Below are 23235 nucleotides of genomic sequence, written 5' to 3' on the forward strand. Positions count from 1 at the left end.
ACCTTTTACAATCAACATTGTCTCTAGGTATTTTATAGAAACCCAGAGCCTGAACCCCTAAGCAAGCAGACAGTGTCAGGAAAAACTCTTTTTTAACAGGACCTGGCTCATAAGAAGAACCTTTCTGACAGTCAGGCAGGTGAAGAAGAGGTAGACAGGACAGAGAGCATGAAAAAGAGAGACATACATACATCATACATTACAGACAAACACGACAGATTGCTATAATAAAAATGCTGAGGATTGAGAATAGGGGATCGGGTGGCAGTCAAGAGACACAAAACCATGAGGAAAACTGGACATACATAAAGTACCATGAAATAATGGACCATACATCGGCCTGATGAGGGGAAAAGAGGGGAGAAGAAGAGGGAGGAGGGGGGAATAGAGATGGTGGTGGTGTATTATGTACCAATAATAGCTACACTATTGAAGTCCATCATTAGCTTGTGAGCTGGCAAGTGTGTGAACACTTGATATAAGCCCAATATTAGCCAATTAGCTTAAGTATAGCTTTATATCAAATAACATGTGAGACTAATTTGGCCCAATGTTCTTGTTTTACTGGTTTGTTACATTGCAGTATTATGATTTTAGCACGTACTGTACCCTCTTCCTGAAGTCAGTAGAGTTTTTTTTAAATGTCTTTGTGGTCAAGACACCCTAAACACCTTCTGTTGCTAACATGTGGCTGTACAGTTTGAAGAGGGAAAGTGGTGAGACGCTCTGTCGCCCTCTGTTGGATTTTATGGACGTTTGTGTTGGCTGCTGTTTCTCCTCAGGTGGTGCTGATGAGGCTGTGGTGGCTGCTGACTGGACACACCTGAATTCCATTGGTTACTAATCCTGCCGTCTCCTCTTAATTAAGGACCTCTCTCTTCTCCAGTTCTTCAGTTTGCCTATGCAGCAGCATGCTCCCTGGTCAAACCTTTTTTTTTTTAAAAAGCCTTTTGGCAAAAGCAGTGGCTGTTTTGGGCACGGGCAAACCGGGCGGTCGCCCGGGGCGGCATCACACAGGGGGCGACACGAGCAGTTGGAAAAAAAATCATCTGCACTGCGGTTTTCTATGTATTATAGCTCACTGTGTGGAGAATTGGCAAATTAGCGCCCCCTGCAGCTGCAGGCGCCCCTGATGCTGAGAAGCTTCCGTACAGAAGCTGTGAGAGGAGGGGAGGGGGAGCGGGGGACAGCTCACCTCTGGGTCTCCAAACGGAACGGACAGGGAGTGAAGGAGAGAGGTCTCACTCCGTCCTGATAGCGTGCGTCACTGCGTGTTTGTGTATAGCAGCGTTAAGGATCGAAGGAGCATATTTATCATCCATTCAGCCTCTCTTCACTTGATGCACACAGCCTGGACCATCACACAGGTATCAAAATCACTAGTGTGTACACAATTACAACCTTTTATGCTGCTTATTAAAATCTGAAAGCACTATCATAACAAAGAATTATATTTATGTATAAAAGTCCTGTTTTAGTACAGTAAATGTTTTTGTTTTGTCTGAATAAGCAAAGACATATGTTTGATCCAGTACAATTGTAGTGCTCTAGGTTACATGCCTTATGTTAGTTTAATTTAAAAAAATATAGACAATGACGAATTTATTTTTTTATACCATTTATCATATTATCCATTTTGCAACCTGTCATGTTTGTTTTCTCTCTCTCCTTCATCCTCTCTGTCCTGTCTCTCTCTCCTCTACCCGGCCAACTGGCAGCAGGAAAGTTCTTCCTTATAGCCGGATCCTGCTGAAGGTTTCTTCCTGTTAAAAGGGAGTTTTTCCTGACACTGTGGCTCTTAAGGGGGTTCAGGCTCCAGGTCTCTGTGAAGCGCTTTGAGACAATTTGTGATTGTAAAACGCCTTATGACCTTATGACCTTATGACCTCCGCTTTCTTTTGGGGGGGGGGGGGGGGTCCTGGTGTACTGGCCTGTCTCTCTGGACACTGATTAAAAATTTTTATTTAAGCATTTGTACTATGAAAGAGTTTAATATCTGATGGTAACATTGACATATTTATTTAAAAATAACACGTGTGCAGTTTTCCTATAACTGCTTGTTGCTGTCACACAGACACTGTGAGATCTGTTGGTTTCACCTCAGACTCTACAGGAAGTAGGTAGAAGGTGACAACAATGCTGCAGCTGTTTGCTGGAGTTATTGAACTTAGAAAACATCATCAGAGATGATTGCAGTGTCAGTGAAGACTGCTGCTGCTGTTGTGCTCATTGACTTGTTGTTGTTGAGTCTTTTCTTTATATTGTGATTCATTTTGAAACTTATTGTCTCTGTTTCACTGACCCCCCCCCTCCCCAACACACACACACTGTGGTCAGTGGAGAGGAAATGAACCCAGTCATGTGAGAGTCAGGAAGAGTGAGGGCTTCACCTGATGTGACAGTGAACATATCACAGTGTGGATGTGACATCAAGCAGCAGGATGGAGGACACATGGATACTGTGGCTGCTCTGTAAGTAAACTGCACATGTTGCTGTGTTGTTCAGTGTGGAGCCTGAAACTAACAGTGACGTTTCTCTTTAGTTCAGACGTCACTGCTGTGCTGCACAACAAACCAAGGTCAGTGAACGCCTCGTGTGGCAGTTTACACTCAGGCTGAGGGTCTGATGTCGATCTTTATCCTCTGCTTCTAACATTCACCTGTTTGTTGCTTCTACAAAGACAAACATGATGATTGTGGATCAGCTGTTTGAGCCTGTAGGGAACAGTCATGCAGTTCTTCAGTCAAATCTCTCATCTTCCTCACAGCTCGTCTGATGCCGACTTTCAACAGCTCTCAGATGTTTGAAGGAGACTCTATGTCTCTGAGATGTGAGGAGGACGACAGCTCTGGAGGATGGACCGTGAGGAGAAAGACAAGGATACAACAGTCTCAGTGTGGACATGGGTGGGGAATATCTGCTGGGTCTTCCTGTAAGATCGGCTTCGTCTTCCCGTGGGACAGCGGTGTGTACTGGTGTGAGTCCAGAGAGGGACAGACCAGTAACAGCATCAACCTGACTGTCTCTGGTAAGATTATTAAAAATCCACTGTCAAACGTCTTCATCTCCATGTTGATGTTAATGTGCTGCACACACCTGCTAAAATATATAACAGCTTATACATCATCATGCTGTAACTGACTGACTGTGAGGCTGAAGGTTTGCTCCTCTAATCTAGATCAAAATGGTGAAATATTCTCACAGACTAGCTGCTGTGACAGAGGACAGAGGACAGTGAGACAGACAGAGAGTCTAAGTCATATCATGCTTGGAAATAATGGGCCTACTTCATGTTCACTGGTGTATGTCACTGCTTTATCCTGAATATGCTGGTTAACATGATTATATTCCTGAAAAAGGACTTTAATCAGAAGATTTCACATATAGACAGAGTCAGAATCAGAAGTTGATGTAGTCAGTGATGATGAAGCTGTGTGTGTCTGGATGAAGTGATGTAGTGTGTCTCTGTGTTAAGGTGGACCAGTGATCCTGCAGAGTCCCGTCCTCCCTGTGATGGAGGGAGATAACGTCTCTCTGAGCTGTAGAACCAAGACCGCTGCCTCCAACCTCCCAGCTGCTTTCTATAAAGATGGCTCCCTCCTCAGTGCTCAGCCTACAGGTCACATGACCATCCAGCATGTTTCCAGCTCTGATGAAGGCCTCTACAAGTGTGACATCAGAGGTCGTGGAGAGTCTCCGCCCAGCTGGATCAGTGTCACAGGTGTGGAGCTTCTCCCTCATGTCACCACTCATTTCATCCACATGTTAACCTGAGCAGGTGGAATTCTCTCTACAGGTCGACCTACAACTGTGCCCACGTCTACAACCACACCCATCTCCACTGCCTCCCCTCCGCCTCAGCCTTCTTCTCTGGTGTTCAGCCTGGTCTGTCACCTGGTGGTGTTGTGTCCGTACCTCTGCTCCACCTTCCTCATGGTGTCTTTGTATTGACACAGATCCACAGGTAACACTGATCAATCACTGACCTTTCAATCAATCAATCAATAAACTAATGATTGACATGTAAACACTTTTTTCTTTCTGACCTGCTCTGACTGTAGGAAAAGGCCTTCCCGTCTCCACGGTGATGACCCCACCCACTGAGCAGGGTGGGGTCCTCCATGGGAAGTTGAAAACACCCATCAAGAGTAACATTGCTAGGAAATCTTCAATTTCGCAAGGGCTGGTCTTGATCGGATCCCCTAGCTCCTGGGCAGAGTACAGATTGGTGTGGTGAGCAATAGGTTGTATCATCTCGTCAGTGAAGAGCACTCTGAAGTACTGAAAAGGTGTCTTTACAACATCAGGGTTTATTAAACTTGCATCAGGAACTTGGAATTCCACAACATCTTCATGCTTCCAGATTCTCCTTGTGCCTTTCTTTGAGCCTGGTGGTGACCTTGGCTCAGGTGTGTCATGTGGCCCCACATTGACTGATTTTAGGGTGTTTTTTCCTTTTTTCTTCTGTTTACGGGGTGTTGTAGTGCTTGTTGAGGACATCTCATCTTCATCCATTGCATCAAAGGAAAGATCTACCTCTTCTTGTGTGTGGAGATAATCAGGATCTGTAATGATGTCATCGTCATCACTTAGATCAGCCTCAGAGTCTTGAGGCTGATCTTCTGGTACAAGTGCCAGGTAATTCCGTGGCCTTGAGCCATAAGAATTTAGCATCCATCTATAATTTGTTAAACAGTAACGGAAAAATACCAGAATTAGGAATCATGCATGATTCTAATGCTAATAATATGATAGCACACAAAGATCAACATGCTTGAAAAATAACAATTAGAAATCATATTTATGAAAATCTGTCAGCATAGGAGTGATATATAGTAAGATATAGTGACTCAAAATGTGCTCTACCAAATGGTTGAGCAGACTATTAAAGAGTTAATCCTAATCCAAAGCCTTAAATATAATAACACAGCGATCACTTTATTTTTACATAAAATAATAAAAATGTGTAATTTTACTGTATTACATGTGCTAAATTAAATTACAATATTAAAAATACCAATAAGACTGGACAACACATAAATAATAATAAATAACAATAATGCATTTATTTGCTCATGCTTTATAAAGCAGAGATTAAAGTGAAATTAATGTTTTTATTATTGCCATAAAAGCAGAAGATCGAGTTAAAACAGACAAAGTAAACTAATAATAAACATATTGATGAACACTTTATTTAAAACCACCGACATGCAAACTAGACTGACATCCACCCACTGACTTTGTGGAACGCTGTATTGATTATTTTCCAATACAGTGACTTCATCGTGATCAGACCTGACTGTAAGTTCAGCAGCTGTTACCTGCTAATTGACTTCATCATCAGTTTATTAGCTCGCCGTAGCCGCGAAGCTAATGTTAGCTTAACTTTGTCTGTAGCTACGTAGTTATTGCGGCAGAAAAGCTTGAAAAACCACCAAGTTCTTAACTTTAACTTTATCTTTAAGAACCTTAAACGTTTTAACAACTAAATTAAGAACAATACAGTTTAACTGTCAAGTATATGACAAGCAGCCCATTTTGTCTTGAGAATAGACGGTTTTTTGCTTATTTTGGTGCAATGTGCAGTAATATAATCTAAAATTTAAACATGCAAAATTACAAAGAATTTGTGGATGTTATTACCACCTAGGTACATAATATGATCATTAAGATGTCAAATGAAGGGGTAAAAAGAAAAAAAAATGGTGGATTATTATCAATACATAGTTTAAAAGCCAGTCCTACATATATTAGTGATGTCATAGATAACATTCAAGGACTTCCTTGGTTCATGGTTGGTTTCTAAAGAGTCACATTGATGCAGAGTCTAAATCTGCCTAAACTGCTGGTTAATCAGGCAAAGAGATGAAGCATTATTGGATGAGTCTGCATCGTTTTGCTTTCAGTTGATGCGAGTTCAGGAACCAAACACACCAAAAGTTTTGCTTTTGGCGTGTTGTTGATAACAAATTCAAACTAATTTTCTACAGGACAGCCCCAAATGGCAGATGTTTCCTGTGGCAATACAGGACAGAAGTTTATCAGTTTATACTTTCTCTCTGGATGGAATTACTCTGGCCTCCAGTACGACTGTCATGTCATTTGTCTCTCATATTAAGCAGGTCTCCAAGACCGCCTTCTTTCACCTGCGTAATATTACTAAGATAAGGAGCATCCTCTCTCAGAGTGATGCTGAAAAGCTCATCCATGCTTTTGTCACTTCAAGACTGGACTACTGCAACTCTTTATTGTCAGGATGTCCACATTACTCCATCAACAGTCTGCAGCTGATCCAGAACGCAGCAGCTAGAGTTCTGACAGGAAGCAGCCAAAGGGATCACATCTCTCCTGTTCTAGCGTCTCTTCACTGGCTCCCAGTGGACTCAAGAATACACTTCAAGATCCTTCTTCTAACCTACAAGGCTCTTCATGGACTTGCTCCATTGTATCTGCAGGACCTGATTGTACCATATGTTCCTAATAGGACACTCAGATCTCTGAGTGCAGGTTTACTAGTAGTTCCTAGGATTCATAGAAGTAGAATGGGAGGACGAGCTTTCAGCTATCAGGCACCGCTATTATGGAACCAGTTACCAATCTGGGTCCGAGAGGCAGACACTGCCTCCACCTTTAAGACTAGACTTAAAACTTTTCTGTTTAGTAAGGCGTACAGTTAGCCTTAGACCTAGTGTGTAGCACAGCTATGCTGCTCTAGGCCTACGTTGTCGGGGGGCACAAACATGATCCACTGAGCAATTTCCCTCTCACCCTCTAACCTCTCCTTTTCTCTCCTTAGTCTGGCTCACACTGGTCTCAAGACCTGGATGCTGACCTGCAGTCCGGCCCGTGAAGTCTCTCCTGCTCTACGTTGTCACGAACAAACACGATCCTCTGAGCACCCTCTGACCTCTCCTCCACTCTCCTTAGTCTGGATCATACTGGGTAATATCGTCTCATAATCTGTGTTTACTGTCTTCCTTGTAGTTCTGTGCCTCGCTCTCGCTCTCTCTCTTTGCAGGTCTCAAGACCTGCATGCTGACCTGCAGTCTGGTCCCTGATCTCTCCTGTGCTCATCGACTTCACTAGCCCCTGCTGCTCATCCTTGCTATCAAATTACAATTCCTACTTATGGACCGACGATATATATAGATATCTATTACAATATAATCACTGTTTCATCTTGCTGTCATGTTTGCTCTGTACTGTATCATGTTTGTATCATGTTTGCTCCTCTCTCTCTCTCTCTCTCTTTCTCCTTCATCCTCTCTCTCCTCTCTCCCTCTCTCTCCTTCATCCTCTCTCTCTCTCTCTCTCTCTCTCTCTCTCTCTCCCTCATCCTCTCTGACTAGCAGCAGGACTGGTTCCCCCTTAAGTTGACGGGTCCTGCTCAAGGTTTCTTCCTCTTAAAGGGAGTTTTTCCTTGCCACAGTGCTCTTAGGGGGGTTCCTGTGAAGCGCTTTGAGACAATGTCTGATTGTAATATGCGCTATATAAATAAAACTGAATTGAATTGAATTGAATTGAATAAAATTAGAAAGCCGACACACTTCACTTGTTTTGATTGAACACAGAAGTCCTCCGACATGTTACCACAGTCAAAAAAACATGTGTAAAAAAAGCTTCTATATGATAAATAATCCTCCTTTTTTCTGGAGCAGTTATATACTGAATGACAAGTCCAAATGATATGTGAAAATACTAATATATTAATAAAGTGTTTGAAAATATCACAGCTTCTTCTAATGATTAGAAATGTGATAGAATCTCGGCTGAAGTGATCAATACTTCTGATCATCTGAACCATCCTGCTGACGGAAACAATGGGATGCTGATCAGAAAAAAACAAATAAAACATGAATAAACTTCACTGAAAATGGAACTAATCAGATGTGTTTCACAGGAAAGAGTTGTGTAACACTGACACAAACAGCTCACAGATGATTGTTCTATAATAAAGTCATTCTTAATCTTAATCACTCTCAAGTCAACTCTGTCTGCTGCCGGGCAGGTTCTCAAAGTAAGGCCTAGGGCCACTCCAGGGGACTTTATTATTATTATTTCAGTTTTATTAAACCTGAAAGATTAAAATGATTTAAGCATTGTAGCGTGACTTTGTCTTTTTGGACAACAAATCCTGAACATAACATAACATGACTGAGTTCAGCTGTTTGTAAGTTTATAGGCTGTCCTGTAAGGTGCTTATTATCTTTATTTCCATGTAGCATTTCATGTTTTCCATTTCAGACAAACTTTGATACATTTCAGATTGAGAGATTTATATTCTAAACTCCTTAAACATTTTTAAAAGGCTACAAAACAAAAACAGCTTAGAGACATTAGGATTAATGATATATTTCCTCACATCAGGGGACACTGCTGCCCTCATGTGATTCTGGATTTAATTAGTAATACAAAAACAAAAAGTTGGACTCAGCGTTTGGACTAACTGGGGGGGCGTGTGTGAGTACAGCTAAACAGCTAAACTGATTTCAATTGACACAAATGATTAAGCAGACTGGTCTATAAAACACCAGGTCCAAGAAATTTTAAAAACAGCTGATGTTTGTGAAGAGTTTTAGTCTGGTTTTAGGCCTCTCCACAGCACGGAGACTGCTTTTTTAAAAGTTTTTAATGATCTGTTCTTAACCCTTGATACTGGCAACTGTGCCATTTTAATCCTGCTTGATTTGACAGCAGCCTTCGACACAGTGGATCATACAATTCTTCTGTGGCGCCTAGAGCACTGTGTTGGCCTAAAAGGCACTGTCCTAAGGTGGTTCGAGTCGTATCTCACAGACAGATCATTTTCTGTCCAAATGGGGCAGTTTTCCTCCTCAGTGGCCCCTCTGACCTGCGGGGTCCCAGTTCTGGGTCCACTCCTATTCTCCCTGTATATGCTCCCACTGGGATCCATATTCGGGAAGCATGGCATTTCCTTCCACTGGACCTGGATAGCAGTTATTCCTCAAAGAAGGGTGTCAATCCAGGTGCTGGGGTCTCCACCTAATGAGTCTTCAAAGTCAAACAGCTGGTCCAGGTTGACAGTGGGGCTAGAGAGAAAATGACTGCGGCCTTGCTCTTCTTCAGGCCAGGTATTCTCCGGGAAGGCCGTGGCAAGTAAGGTGTCCAGCATGTGGATGTCTGCCGTCCCTGCAGGAGCTTCGATAGAGGAGATGTGGGTCCCCTGCACTGTCAGGTCCTCCTCATTCATGATGGGGCTCAGAGGCTCTCCTTCCTCCAAATTGAGCTCCCCACTGATGGCAGAGTCCAACAGGGTATCCCAATTAAAGTCCCCCTTTAGATGTCCAATCTCCAAACTGAGCTCCCTGAGGGCAGAGTCCCACATGGCATCCCATTCAAAGTACCCCTTTAGAGGTCCAATCTCCAAACTGAGCTCCCCACTGAGGGCAGAGTCCAACATGGCATCCCGTTCAAAGTCCCCCTTTAGAGGTCCAATCTCCTTCTGTTCGTTCACAGAGAGCAGAGGGGAGCTTGAACGTTTGGGGACTTTGGTGACACCATTTTCAGAGCTCAATGAATGCTTCCTCTTTTTCCCACCTCTTCCCCTGACTACCGGCGATGACCCTAGCATGGTACTCTCAGCTAGATGGGGGTCCCAGCGCCAGTCAGCTCCAGTTGCCTCTTCAAACTCCTGGAGAAGTTGCTGGGATTCAGGGTTGATGCACAGGCCTTCCTGAACCCCTGTTGTGCTGCAAGGACCTGTGGACTGGGACTGTCTTTTTTTGTAGGCACCGCTAAGGAGGCGTTCGGCATACTGCGGGTCCATCTTCCAGAAACTCCCCCTTCCTGGCTCGTCTTTCTGCCGCGGAACTTTGATAAAGCACTTGTTGAGTGACAGGTTGTGTCGAACTGAGTTCTGAAAACAGAAATATATATTGAAAGCCCACATAGTTACTCACTTTGTGACTTACACTTGATTTGAAATGAATATATCTGAGAAATAATTCACTCCTGGGTTGAAAATGAGATAAGACTGAAATGTGGTCTTGTGTTCCTGGCCTCACAGCTATTAATTGTACCCACAAAGCCAAGTCCTCAGAGTGTGGCAGCAGTCCCAGACCTATTGTGTTTCTCTGAACTCAAATGTATTCACTGTGCTTAAAATAGAAACTCTCAGCGCAGGAAAAAGTGAGAAACTTATTTTAGTAGACAGAGTTTTAGAAACCGCGCATCCTTTTTAACTGTGTGTGCTCCTTTACCTGCCAGGTGGGGTCAGCATGGCGGTAGTAGCAGAAGTTGTCAGTGATCCACTTGTAGATGCAGGACAGGGTGATCTTGCTCTTCTTGCTGGCCTGCATGGCCATACAGATGAGGGTGGCGAACGAGTAGGGCGGCTTGATGTGCGCATCAGTCTTGTAGTCCACCTCGTCTGGGCAGTCACCTTGCGCCACGATTCCGGGGAGGGTCAGGGGCATCTCGATAGAAGCAGGGTCCCCGGCCAGAGGGGAAGACGGGGCGTCGGATCCTACTTGCTGGTGGGCGAACAGGTGTGGCTGATGGTGGGCATGCTGCGGCACGTTGGCAACAGGAATGGAGAACTCCTGCAGCCACTGCAGACTGGTCAGACAGTCGTCCTGGATGACGGAGCCGCAGCTGCTGCTGATGCTGCTTTTGTTGATGCTGCTGTTGTCCATGACGACACTGTCCCTCTCCTCCTGGGCAGCAGTGGTCACCACCTCCTCCTCCAGCCCCAGAGCCTTCGATCCAGGGGTCAGCACAGCTCTCCAACACCTCTTTCTCCTGTGCGTAAAGAGAAAAACTTCCAGATTTCCATTTAAATCATTTGGCATGTCTGTCGCCAGAATGTGGGTGCTAAACGTTTATTCTGAAACCTGAAATCCCTCACGTCACACTGTTTTGTTGATGTTTGTTTGTTTGAATGTTTTTTTTTCTGTCTGTGGCTCTAAGAACTTTCCTGAACAATTAACCTGACGCACAGCGCAGAGAAGCGCGCACGTCATGAGCAAAGGCATCTATAGCCTTAAAACACACTCAGTGGCACTCCAGTTTAAAAGTGCAAAAAGAGAGAGGCAGTTACCAACTCTAACTGTTGTTAATTGTTCTTACATAAAAATAATGAATTTAAATATCTATAATATAAATTGATTATTAGACTTATTTTTACACTTCTCGGGTCTCTCTATCATCCCCAAAACGCGCAGACACACGAACACGGCATGTGCGTAAATGCGCACGACTCTCTCTCCCTCTCTCTCTTTGAATAAACGCGATGAAGTTGCACTTATCACTCACTACTGTTGGTACTCACCACGAAACTGACTGTATGAAGAAATATGTTGCTAAGATGTTAACCTCCTCTGCAGCTGTGATCCTTCTGTTCTCCGCGTTTAGTCCAGTAATCACGCTTGAGATTATTTTCCTTTAGGACGCCTATTGCTGTGCATTTCAGGCAGGTTCGTTTCCACAGAACTCCCCAAAATATCCTGCTCTTCAACTAAAGTTCTGAGCTGCGCTCTTGCACCAACAACAGCCTGAGTAGGAGCGCCTACCTTTGATCTTTGAAAATAATTGCCAAAGTAAAAAAATAAATAACAATGACGTCATCAAAGGTATACCTTTGATCTTTGCCGTTATTTTTTATTTATTTTATTTTGTTCATATTACTGTGGTGTTATTCAGTTTAAATTTATATGAAAATTTTAAATCTTACATTCACAAAAAAGATTTGGGCCGGATCATATGTGTTTTGGACATAGTGATGCGGGCCTGGATTTGGCCCGCGGGCCTTGAGTTTGACGCATGTGATTTAAATAATGGGGATAGCTGATCAACTCTTTTACAATAAATATCCAAACTCACCTTGTGTCAGCTGCAATAGTAGAAACTCCTTAAATCCCAAGCCACCTGTTGGACACCTGTTATCAGCTTGTGAGCGAAAGGACAGAAAGAAGAGAAATTCCTGCGGACTGAGTTTGACGCTTCCTCTCTTCGCTTCTTTAAAATGGTTTTCATCGGGCTGCGGCAGTTTAGGGGGGAGGGGGGTCCAGTAACCATAGAAACGGAACCCTTTCATGTTCACTCCAAGAAACAAGCAATGGAAAAAATATTTTTTGTGTTTCTTATGTTTTTGGGGCACCAATAAAACGAAACAAAAAAACATTTTTTTTCTTCTTAATCCAAAAGATTATAACAAACATGGTGGGGTGTAAGTGATTCGCCATACACATTAAAGTCATTGTAACAACTGTGAACATGGGGAAAATGTGAACATGGGCAGTGAACACTTTGTCTTCAAAGTTCATCTGTTAAAGCAGAAACCCACATAGCAAGCACAATCGGCCCGCTTCTGGCTGAATGTTGGCAGTGTTGGCTGAGGAGGGCCAAAACAGACATGCAGTATTAAGCTGACACTTTGTTTCTTGTTTGGCCCGATTGTTGTTTGCTACCATATCGCCGACGTTGGACATAGATGCGGTGGGCATATGTAATACGGTGACTGGCCCGACAGTAAGGGGGCGGATATTTGCCAGTACTATACTGAACGCTGTTGGCCTGATTCTGGCTGAGTGTTGGCACTAAGAATTCTTTAAACAGCCCGTCATACTATTGTTGGGCTTATATTATTATTATTATTATTATTATTATACAAGCGCAGTACGCGATGCTGGCTGTTGCTTAACTGAATTTTCACTCGGACGTCGTTTGAGCTGGTGCTTGTTGCTAACTTTACTGGTCAGGATAATTCCAACAAACAGCAGAGAAGGTAATGGAGTGCTGGAACTTGTGGCTTATCTGAGGCTGCATTCCATGAACAAGAAAAATAAACAGTCCTTTGACATACAAATTTAGCAAATGTAAAGCAAAACAAAAACAGAATGAAAGACAGCGAGCATAAGCCATTTTGTTAGCCACCAACAGCTGATCTGCATATCCATGGCAACAATGAACAATGATTGTACTATGTACGCTGGCAGCGATATAAACCAATCAGCTGAACACTACGTAATGCGTACAGTACGTTGACGGGAAGCGATAAACCAATCAGCAGAGCGTACGTTTTACGTACAGTACGTACGCTGGCAGCGGTAAACCAATCAACTGAAACAACGTAATACGTACAGGTACGCTTACTCCGACACGCCTCCGGCAAGTACAAAATCATTTGTTTACATTTGGACCACCGAAAATGGCACCAGTGAAGAGACAAGGTTCCCAGGCACATTTCAAACTACAGACTATCAGTTATGCGGTTGTGAATGGGAATAGAACAGCTGCGCCGGGCGAGTTACGCCACCATATGTGAATGGATCGGTGATACCTGGACTAATGTATCTGCATTGACTGTTCGAGCTTTCGCGAAAGCCATTGCTGAACAGCCACCCGGCAACGAAATGGACTCTGACAATGATGAGAGGGAACCCGACATGTTTGATGGCAACACAGCTGTTCAATTCTGACACAGAAGATGATCGACGACTTTGATGGGTTTTTAGGAGAGGAATGATTAAAAATAATGTGAGTATATTGTAAATTGTAGAATAAGGTTCATCTTAACTCACTGTTTTGCTTCCGTTACCTTTCTTTTGGTAGACGTTTGTTTTAGCATGCACCTTATAATACGGCGCACCTTATGTAAAATTCAAACAATTTTGATTTACTGCTCATGTTCGCAGCATCAACGTCTGTCGGCTCACTACCCGTGTAACGTAGAGAACCAGACAGGCATCGCGCTAAAAAATGAACAATCATTGGCGGATGTCGGCTGACTGTATCTTGACCGACAGATGGACACTCTAGGATCACGTACAGCGGGAATTCTCTCTCATTCGCTCCCTGGCGCTGGTAAGTAGACTTTCACAAATACTCGACGACTGACTAAAAACGATTTTTCATTGTTTTTAGTCATAATGTAGCTTAAATGGTGGCAGAAAATTTAACGACAATCAATAAGATTATCCCAGAATGTTGCATTGCACAAACTATGAGGTTATTTTGATTGATGGCTAATCCATTTCATCTTGAAGTTCATGAGTAGACATTATCGGTAGCTTAAGCAGCTACAGACTGTCAGAATAAAAGTTTTGCGCAAACCCTAGTAAGCTTTAGTTTAATTTAATTCATGATAAAAAGATCGTAACCTGTCCTGAACAGTTGGGTTTAACTTTATAGGCTCGTGGTCTCAGGTAGCTAGCTAGCCTTAGCAAGAGTAAAGTCTTAACCTAGAGAAGACTAAAGAGTCTCTAGTGCTGCGTTTCAAATTTAATACCCATGAAAGTGCACTGGAACAGCAGTCAAATTCATAAACATTGCACCCTCGAACTGAAGAGATTATTATTATTATGCTATTTTATTTTTAACTCTATTGAAATTAGCAACAGGTTATAGGCTATACTCTAATGAATATTGTAGTATATTGATTATGATTCAGTTCCCGGATAAAATAGTTGTATTGATTTGTGTGTTGTTATATAATTGATTGTCCGAGGCAACGTTAATTCCGCCCATTCCGCGAGATTTCCCGCTCGCTGCAGCTCTGACGTACATACAGCTATGTAAACAAAAATGGCGGCCTGCACAGATGCAGGCTAACGTTAGAGAAGTCAAATTGTGTATGAAATGTGAAGATAATGCTTTAAAGTGATTTATCTCCTAATACAATCAAAGCCACAGTTCAAGAGGCTACACATGATAGTCACACTTTGATGGCATATCAAATTCAAAAATGTTTTGTAGAATTTAGATATTTTCTAGCATATAAACATCACACCATATAATGTAATGATGCAAGTGTTGTTATTTGTTACTTATTTGATTTTTAATTTCTCTCTGTCCCCAGGCAAACGGCATTTAAGGTACTAGACTGATGAGCACACATGGATAGACACACTCTTAGAAAGAGAGCAGTAAAAAAGGTAAATTCTTTAATTGCCTCTTTTCACAATGAGGAGGATGACTTTGCTGCATGTGGCTCTGAGAGTGCTGTAGTGAACTGTGGTTTAGAAAACCAGGATCAGGGACATGGGATCAGGGATCAATCACTGTCGGACAGTGATGATGAATCCCAGGATGATGACATGGGAAATGGCATGTCTTTGGATGAGTCTTTATGTGATTGGGCTGTTCATTTCAGGGTGCCTTTGGTGGCTTTGACTGCCCTTCTTTCTATCTTGAGAGTCCATCACCCCTCATTACCAAAGGATGCTAGGACTCTCCTAAAAACCACAACCTCGTACACCATCCATGACCTTGCAGGTTGTACTTACTACTATTTTGGCATTTGGAAGGCCTTTGAGAAAAGCTTGGCACACATCTGGTCTTGTATTCCAAACAAGCATGTGTTCAGATTGCAGCTGAATGTAGATGGCTTACCTTTGTTTAAGAGTTCTTCATTACAGTTTTGGCCAATCCTCGGTTTGCTACAGGGTGTTAAGAAAAAGCCTGTTGTCATTGCTCTGTTTTGTGGCAACTCAAAGCCAAATTGTCTCACTGACTATCTTAGAGATTTGGTCCATGAATTGGAAGAGCTGAGCAAAGGATTTGTTCTCCATGGAAAACAGTGCTTCATAAAGTTGACATCTGTGGTCTGTGATACTCCTGCCAGAGCTTTCATTAAAGGGACTAAAACTCACACTGGTTACTCTGGTTGTGATAAGTGTATTCAAAAGGGTCTTTATCTTAAACATAGGATGACTTTTCCTGAGGTAAACAGCCCATGCTGCTCTGATCTTTCTTTTGAACAAATGTCTGACAAAGAACATCATGTCATAAACTCTCCGTTAAAAGATGTAGGAATTGGTATGGTGTCAGGTTTTCCTCTTGACTACATGCACCTTGTCTGCCTTGGTGTTGTACGTAAACTTCTAGATTTATGGTTTACAGCAGGGCCAATGTCTTGCCGCTTGTCCATTCGGCAAATGCAACAAATATCTAGGAAACTTCTAGGCTCAAAGCCTTTCATTCCAGTGGAGTTTGCTCGTAAACCCAGGGGGCTCTTAGAGAGGCTGAGATGGAAAGCAACAGAGTTGCGCCAGTTTTTGTTGTACACAGGGCCTGTGTTTCTCTTTAATGAGGTGTCTGCTCCTGTCTATAACAACTTCATGTTATTATCAGTTGCCGTTTTCATTCTTGCCAGCCCTTCATTGTCTGCATCTCTTAATGATTTTGCATCGAAATTGCTGGTCTCCTTTGTAACACACTTCAGTGAGTTGTATGGTCCTGAATTTGTTGCATACAATGTTCATGGTCTCATTCACCTTCCAGACGATGTTAAACTTCATGGACATCTGGACTTAATATCTTCATTTCCATTTGAGGATTATTTGGGTAAGATGAAGAAGATGGTTAGAACTTCACACCATCCACTTGCTCAGGTTGTTCGTCGAATTTCTGAGATGGATAAATTTACAGAGAATGAGGATTCACAGGGAAAGCTCAAGTTGCAAAAGGAGCACAACCATGGACCAGTTCCATCCTCCCTAATGGATTTAAAAGTAGTTCAGTTTGAGGAACTTCTTTTAAACGGTACAACAATCAAAATATCAGTTGAGGGGGACAGATGTGTAAAGATTGGTGACCATATTGCTTTGATAGAAAACATTTTAAAGTCTCTGGGCAAGATTTACATTGTCTTTAGAGAATATGAACAGATGGAGCCTTTTTATGAGTATCCTCTGAATTCTCAGATTTTGGGTGTATATGTGGTTGGCAAAATCTCTTCACAGCTAAAAGTCATGGAGGTGCATGGGCACATAATGAAATATGTGAGGCTACCACACAATGACAGTTTTGTTGCAGTACCACTTCTGCACACAAAACAATGATGCAACTTGGTTCCATTTTCTGGAGCAAGTGATTTTTACCTTTCTGTTTTTTTATCTGTGGTTATTGTGGTAGAGGTCTGTCTGCTCTGCCTCTCTCTAGGATAGACACATATTTTTCTTGTGTTGTTTTTTTTTAACATATAGCATATATATGATTGTTCCACGGCCACTATAAAATATATACATTATACTGTGTCTGTTACACCTAACAAAAATATGAAAAATGTAAAAAGTTTGTTTAATTAACCTTTTCTTGGCCAGGCCAGCATTTAGATATTGTATTTAGTCATTGTATTCACTTCATGGCCAGGAAGTCAACTTGTATATGTTCAGCAGTTGTACTGTGAAGGATGGGCTTGTCAATGAAGATTCTTAGACATCTACGTCATTGTCATTCAAAAGGTTGAAGCCAGGCATCTAGAACTGTAGGAGTAAACTTTTTTGAATGAAGGATGGGCTTGGATTCCACTGAACCAGCCTCGTTGTTGTTAGTGTGAATTGGTTTTAAAGTTAATTAATCTTATTTGCTTTCTTGTGTAAGGTCATGTTAAGTCTGTATGTCTTCTTTGGCCTAACAAGAATATACATTTTTAGTTAGTTTGTTTACCTTGTCTTGTCCAGTGATATTTAGATATTGTAGTTGCTGAGTTTGTTGTTTGGCACTGTAGGTTGTGACACGCCCTGAGCAAGTATAAAAAACAGACAAAAAAACACCTCACTTATGAGCTTGCACCTTGCCGTGATGAGTAAGCTTTAAACTACATAAGTCTCACTTTCTCACTCACCTGTGTACATTGGTTATTATGGCCTGTCCTTTTTCTTTTCAGTAATGTATTCAGTTGTTGAGTTTCTCCAAACTCAGGAGGTGGAACTTGTGCCAGCGCTGTGGATAAGTGATGGCCACTGCTACTGGCCTGGTTCACTCAGGGGTATGGCCCTGCACCTGGCCATAAAAAATAGAACCGAACCTGAGGACAGCTGGGACCAGTGGGAGGTCCGGACTTTGTTTACAACAGGTAGGTTTAAAGTTTTTCTTCTTCTGCTATTCTTATACAGTATGTTTCGTCTAGGTCTGGTAACTCTTCATTTGGATCTGATTTTCTTCCTGATTGTGATGTGATTGTTGAGATATGAACATCAGATTACTCACTTTACTGTTCTCCATCTGTCAGTGGGAACTAATATAATTATAATGTGTTGTATAAAACATATAATGTGTTGTGAATCTTTATTCTATAGAGAGCTACGAAGAAGGACGGAGAAAAGCCAGGGAGGCGGAGATGACCTCAGACCTTCTCTCTGAGGCTGAGGCTTGTGGCCAAAGGCCTAGACGTAAAAAGTATGTTAGTTTGCTCAGCCCTCAGTACTATTTTCTCTCCCTTTCAAGTCCAGACTAACAAATATCTTGGATTAAACATTATTTAAATGAATCAGCACTTATACCATTTCCATTTAATGTTGATTGAACATTTTGAATCTGTATTTGTATGTCTGAAAATAGAAAGCGTGTCCAACTTGGCCCCCCGGGAGGTCTGGAGAGGGTTGAGTCAGAGGAGGACAGACCATCTCCACCTACCAAAAATCTCCCTGCCCCAGCTCCCATCATACAGCCTCCTTCTATGCCTGTCACCCCACTTCCAATCCCCCAGCCAATGTACACCGACCTCTCCACCAATTCTGGGCCTCCTCCACCTGTACATTACTCAGAGATGTTACAAAGTTGGGAGCCAGTAAATGAAATGCCATGTGAGTATTTTGCTAATAACACAGATGGTATATACACATTTAATCTCACATGTTCCTTAATTCTCTTTAACACTGTGAATTCTCCTCTAGCATTGCCTAGTCACCACACATACAGGTGGGCCCCTCAGCAGTCAGAACCTGGTAAGGACAAGTGATTTCTACTTTGAAATTTTGACATGATATAGCTATATACACTGCACTAATATTGGTATTTTCTGTTTTTCTGCTTTCTTAATCACCAGTGATTTACTCCATAGTAAAACAGACTACACGGACATGGATGTAATATAGCATTAAGATTAACTTAGTTAAGTTATCAATTTATTTATGTTAATCAGAAACACACTGAAACACACACACACACACACACACACAGTTCTGACTTGGACTGGTGAATTTTAGAGTCTAATGGCAGACGGCAGGAATGACTTGTAACGTTCCAGGGCTGCAGGAGCTGCTTCTCAGTTTGTTCTCAGTGTTGTGGAGAGGGTGGGAAGGGTTGTCTATGATGGTTAGCAGTTTAGCAGCATCCTGTCCTGCAGCTCAGAGGTGTGTGTTATTCTAACACTGTGTTACTCCTTTCTCTAGCACTGCTAAAAGAGGTTTTAACCAAGCTCAAAATGGTGCTGGACCAGCAGAGCACAATTCTCCGGCTGCTTCAGCATCAGGTTGCACCAGGACCAGGAGTGGAGCAGATAGAGGGTCTGCCACTACAAACCTTGTGGCTCTTCAGAATCTGGAACAGAGTCTCCAGAGTCCAGATTATAAAGAGAAAATGGTAAGAACTTTTTGTGATTTTATGTATTTAAAAGGTTAGGGTATTGAGCTGTCTCTGTGTGGATGCTACCTCCTTAACACCACCACCATCTCTATTCCCCCACCTCTTCTCCCCTGTTCCTCCTCTATTCCTGACTTCTCATCAGGCCGACCCATTCATGATCCATTATTTTGTGTCACTGTGTGTCTTCCACGTGGCTTCCTCCCATGCCAGGTCTTTATGCTGACATCCACCCGGCCCTCTGACAAACCCAGTGTTACTGTCAACTCCTACCTGTGTTCATATATGTAGTGCAAATATAATTAACTTAAACAACAAATCAGCTAACATACTGATAAACAAAATTAAATTTTTAGCATTACAGCTACAACAATCATGTTTGTTCTCTGTGATGTATGATGATGTTTGCTGCATGGTTGTCCCCCCTCTCTCTGTTTACCTAATCCTCTCTCTCCTATTTACCCCTTGAAAAAATGCAGTGGCTCAAAGTAAAAACAAAAGTAGTCACATTTTTTTCTTCTGTTATAGATCAACTATCTGGGAGCAATTGGCGGAGCAGATGTAAAGGACACAACTTGGCGGGTGCTCAAAAAATTAATTAGTAATACTCTGGCCAAGAGCCTAAATTGGAGGGGAGTAAATGGAAAGACATCTGTGGCAGGCCTCAACCTCAGAGAGGTCATAAGTATGTCTTGAACACAAACATAGTTCTTCCAATATGACATAATTAATTACTGTTAAATATTGCATAAACACTACATGGTATTCACATATCTATTTCCCATATCCTTTTAGCTGCAGTCCGTAAAAAACCCTATTGTTGGGGTGGTGGCTGAGGCAGAGGTGGAGCAGATAACAAAAAGATGGCTCCAGCTGGCAACAGATCGGGAGGGAGGGAGAAAGAGAAGGCTCCTGGAAAAAGAGCGCATGGCCTAGCTCTTTGTGTTTTTGATGGTTGTTTTTTATGGTTGTAAATGAATGAATTGTTGATTGTTAATACAAATATTTTCATGAAAAAAAATGAATTTGTTTATTTTTTTATTGGACATAGGTACTGCCTCATGTGGGTCAAAAACAAATTAAGCAATATTCAGTCAGTTTTACAGTGTGTTGGCCAATACTGGCCCAGAGACATTCTGCCAACACTTAGCCAACCCAAATGTACAGGTTAAGGGCCAGACATGGCCCAGAGGCCCAGCCGATTCTCAACCAACACTCACCCAGATTGTGGGCCAGTACTGGGGCAATATAAACAATGAGGGTCACATTATAGTTTGTGGTCCACATGTGGGCCAATACAAACAAATAGTGTCATTTTACTCAGTGTGGGCCAGACGTGGGCCAGACCAAATTAGTAGTGTCATTTTTCAGTAAGTGGGCCATTATTGGGCCGAGGGCCCAGCCAAAACTGGGCCAGAACTGATACAAGGGTGTGGCCCAGATGTGGGCCGGACAAATTTTGCTATGTGGGAATGTGACCCTAGTGTGCAGCTATTTGCATTTTATTGACAACTCACTGACAATAACTACAAGTTGAACAGATGGTGGTGGAGATACCTGGAGGTTATGGCTATAACCATGGTTCTCCGATTAGCATGAGTGAGTGTCTCACTATGGGAGAACCAAATGAACCAAATGAACAGCAATCAGCTCCAGACAGTTTATGTTGGTGAAGCGCATGTGAGGGCCCCACTTCCCGTTCACTGTCCTCCCTTCGTGTGTAGCACCCCAGCCACTGAGAGAGGCATCTGTAGAGATCACCTTCCTGGCCGAAACAGTTCCTATGGTAGCCCCCTGGGTCAGAAACCCTGGGCTCTTCCACTGGCGCAGAGCCAGTGAGCAGTCCACAGAAACCCTCACCCGTCGATGACCATCTCGGAGAGGATCTAGGCCAAGGGAGGCTACCCATCGCTGAGGTCCTCTCATGTACAGGCGCCCCAGGGGTATCACCCCCACAGATGAGGCCATCAGGCTTAACAGCCTCTGACACAGTCTGAGTGTGACTGTGTTGCCCCTGTGAAACAGTGCAAGGCATCCTTTCATTGCCACCACCCTGTCCCGAGACAGGAAAGCTCTGCCTTGGAGAGAGTCCAAAGTCAGGCCTATGAAGGTGATGCACTGAGAGGGTGTCAACATGCTTTTTTCCATATTCAGGCAAAACCCCAAACTCACCAGATGTTTCCTGAGAACATCTGTATGGTGGGCCGCCTCTCGGGGTGTAGAGGCTGCGACAAGCCAGTCGTCTATGTAAGTGGCCACGCGGATGCCTCTCTCCCTGAGTGGGGCTACAGCTGCCTCTGTGCATTTCACAAACACTCTGGGACTCAATGACAGGCCGAACGGCAGCACCATGAACTCGTATGCTGTCCCTCGGAAGGCAAACCTGAGAAACTTCCAGTGTGGAGGATACACTGGAATGTAAAAATATGCATCCCTCAGGTCGACAGATGTGAACCAATCGCAAAAGCAGAGAGGCGTGTGTCAGCATCCTGAATTTGTATTTCCTTAAATAGTGGTTCGGGCTCTGAGATCCAGGATGCCCCCCCCCCCCCAGGAACCAGGAAATACCTCGAGTAGAACCCGCTGTGGGCCTCCTCGGGCGGGACAACTGTTATTGCTCCTTTCTCCCTCAGAGTGGAAATTTCCTCTAGGAGAATGTTTGCGGATTCGCCCTGAGCATGAGAAAAGATCATCCCTTTGAAATGAGGTGGAACGGCTCTGAATTGAAGTCTGTAACCCTGCTGAACGGTTCTCAACACCCATTCTGACCGTGTGCAGGCCGCCCAATTCTCTGTGTGCAGAGAAAGCGGGCTGACCGGCAACCCTGTCATATGTGGTGCGTTGGCGCCCTCTTGAGGTCGAGGTGCGTAACACCCAACGCCCATCCGCCCCGGTGACTCCTACCTGCTGCATGGAGTTGCCCGGGCGGTCTGCGTCACAGCGGGCTGCGTTATAGCAGAGAAGATAGTTGTGTTTCTTAACATACCTTTTTTCTGCATTTTTTTATAGTCAACAGCGCCCTCGGCTCTCTGCCTGGATGCGCTTTGGACTGTTACAGAGTGCAAGACAGAAGTGCTTGTGCAACACTGAGAATGCTGTCTGTGTTTGTTGGGCACTCGAACATGAACACCGGCCATGCTGGCCGACATTGTCACGTTCATTGTTACTCCTAAAACGAGTGAAAATAGAATTTTATGTTGTTTGTTGTTGAGGTGAACACCCAGGTATTTGTAAGAGTCCACCTGCTCAATGTCCATTCATAAAAAATAAATGAATAAATAAAAGATGCTCCTCATTCCCCTGATGAAGCCCCTCCAGCATGAAGCGCGTGTCCTGTAGCTCCACTGATGATGAGGACAGCAGCAGCACACACGTCTCACAGCATGAATCCTGTTGACTGCTGCAGAGTCTGGGACACTTGGTCTCCTGCTGTTTAACAGGGTGGGACAGTTGAGGGTTCAGAATGTCAGGACTCTTTGAGCCAGGCCATGTTTTATTTTTAATGTTTTAATTTTTCAAAATGTGTTATTTGCTGTTTTATTTTGAAATACTGAGTCCCATCTCGTTTCAGGTGTCTTGGCGTACTTAGTCTACGTTTTCCCTGCACTCCCCGCCAGATTGACTTGTGTGCTTTGCGAGCAGTCCAGCGTTCTCGGCCTTTGCAGCCTGTGTGTTTTTTTGACCTGTGTCTCTCTCTTTAAACTAAGACTGTATCATATTACTTGTAGTAAAGTGAAAAATAAAGAGAATTGTATAATTCCCTGCCTGTCCGCTAGGCGGCGTTGATTAGAGTTGTTACCTGTGGGGAGTAAAAAAACCTAATGAAGAAGAACTCGAAGCGAGACGAGGGCTGTGTCTCATTTCAGGGTCTGCATCCTTCGGAGTGCGCATTTTAAGGCCGCTTACGT

At 43.2% G+C, this 23235-nt stretch overlaps 2 protein-coding genes and 1 pseudogene across 5 annotated transcripts; 2 read left to right on the plus strand and 1 right to left on the minus strand.

Moving 5' to 3' along the window:
* Nucleotides 1–2359: 2359 nt before the first annotated feature.
* LOC114434554 (Fc receptor-like A) lies at nt 2360–3952 on the plus strand. The gene is made up of 5 exons (XM_028403871.1): nt 2360–2472; nt 2544–2579; nt 2769–3029; nt 3477–3722; nt 3798–3952. The coding sequence occupies exons 1-5, from the start codon at nt 2442–2444 to the stop codon at nt 3950–3952; spliced, it is 729 nt and encodes a 242-aa protein (XP_028259672.1). The 5' UTR covers nt 2360–2441.
* Nucleotides 3953–8966: 5014 nt separating this feature from the next.
* Nucleotides 8967–13409, minus strand: LOC114434555 (forkhead box protein J1-A-like; annotated as a pseudogene).
* Nucleotides 13163–20226, plus strand: LOC114434037 (uncharacterized). Of its 4 annotated transcripts, none has more exons than XR_003670459.1 (9): nt 13163–13498; nt 13657–13825; nt 14820–17819; nt 18043–18142; nt 18305–18549; nt 18640–18690; nt 19138–19327; nt 19856–20012; nt 20123–20226. XR_003670459.1 is itself a non-coding variant. In XM_028402860.1 (9 exons), exons 4-9 carry the CDS (start codon nt 17633–17635, stop codon nt 19486–19488), a joined length of 789 nt encoding a protein of 262 aa, XP_028258661.1. In that variant the 5' UTR covers nt 13163–13498; nt 13657–13825; nt 14820–14895; nt 17631–17632; the 3' UTR covers nt 19489–19506. The 4 variants fall into 4 exon arrangements, 2 of the variants coding, with proteins under 2 accessions (XP_028258661.1, XP_028258660.1); XM_028402860.1 differs by lacking the exons at nt 19856–20012; nt 20123–20226 and adding an exon at nt 19473–19506 and having other exon boundaries at nt 14820–14895; nt 17631–17819; XM_028402859.1 differs by lacking the exons at nt 19856–20012; nt 20123–20226 and adding an exon at nt 19473–19506.
* Nucleotides 20227–23235: the final 3009 nt, after the last annotated feature.

The sequence above is a fragment of the Parambassis ranga genome, chromosome 4, assembly GCF_900634625.1.
Source record: "Parambassis ranga chromosome 4, fParRan2.1, whole genome shotgun sequence".
Lineage (NCBI taxonomy): Eukaryota > Metazoa > Chordata > Actinopteri > Ambassidae > Parambassis > Parambassis ranga.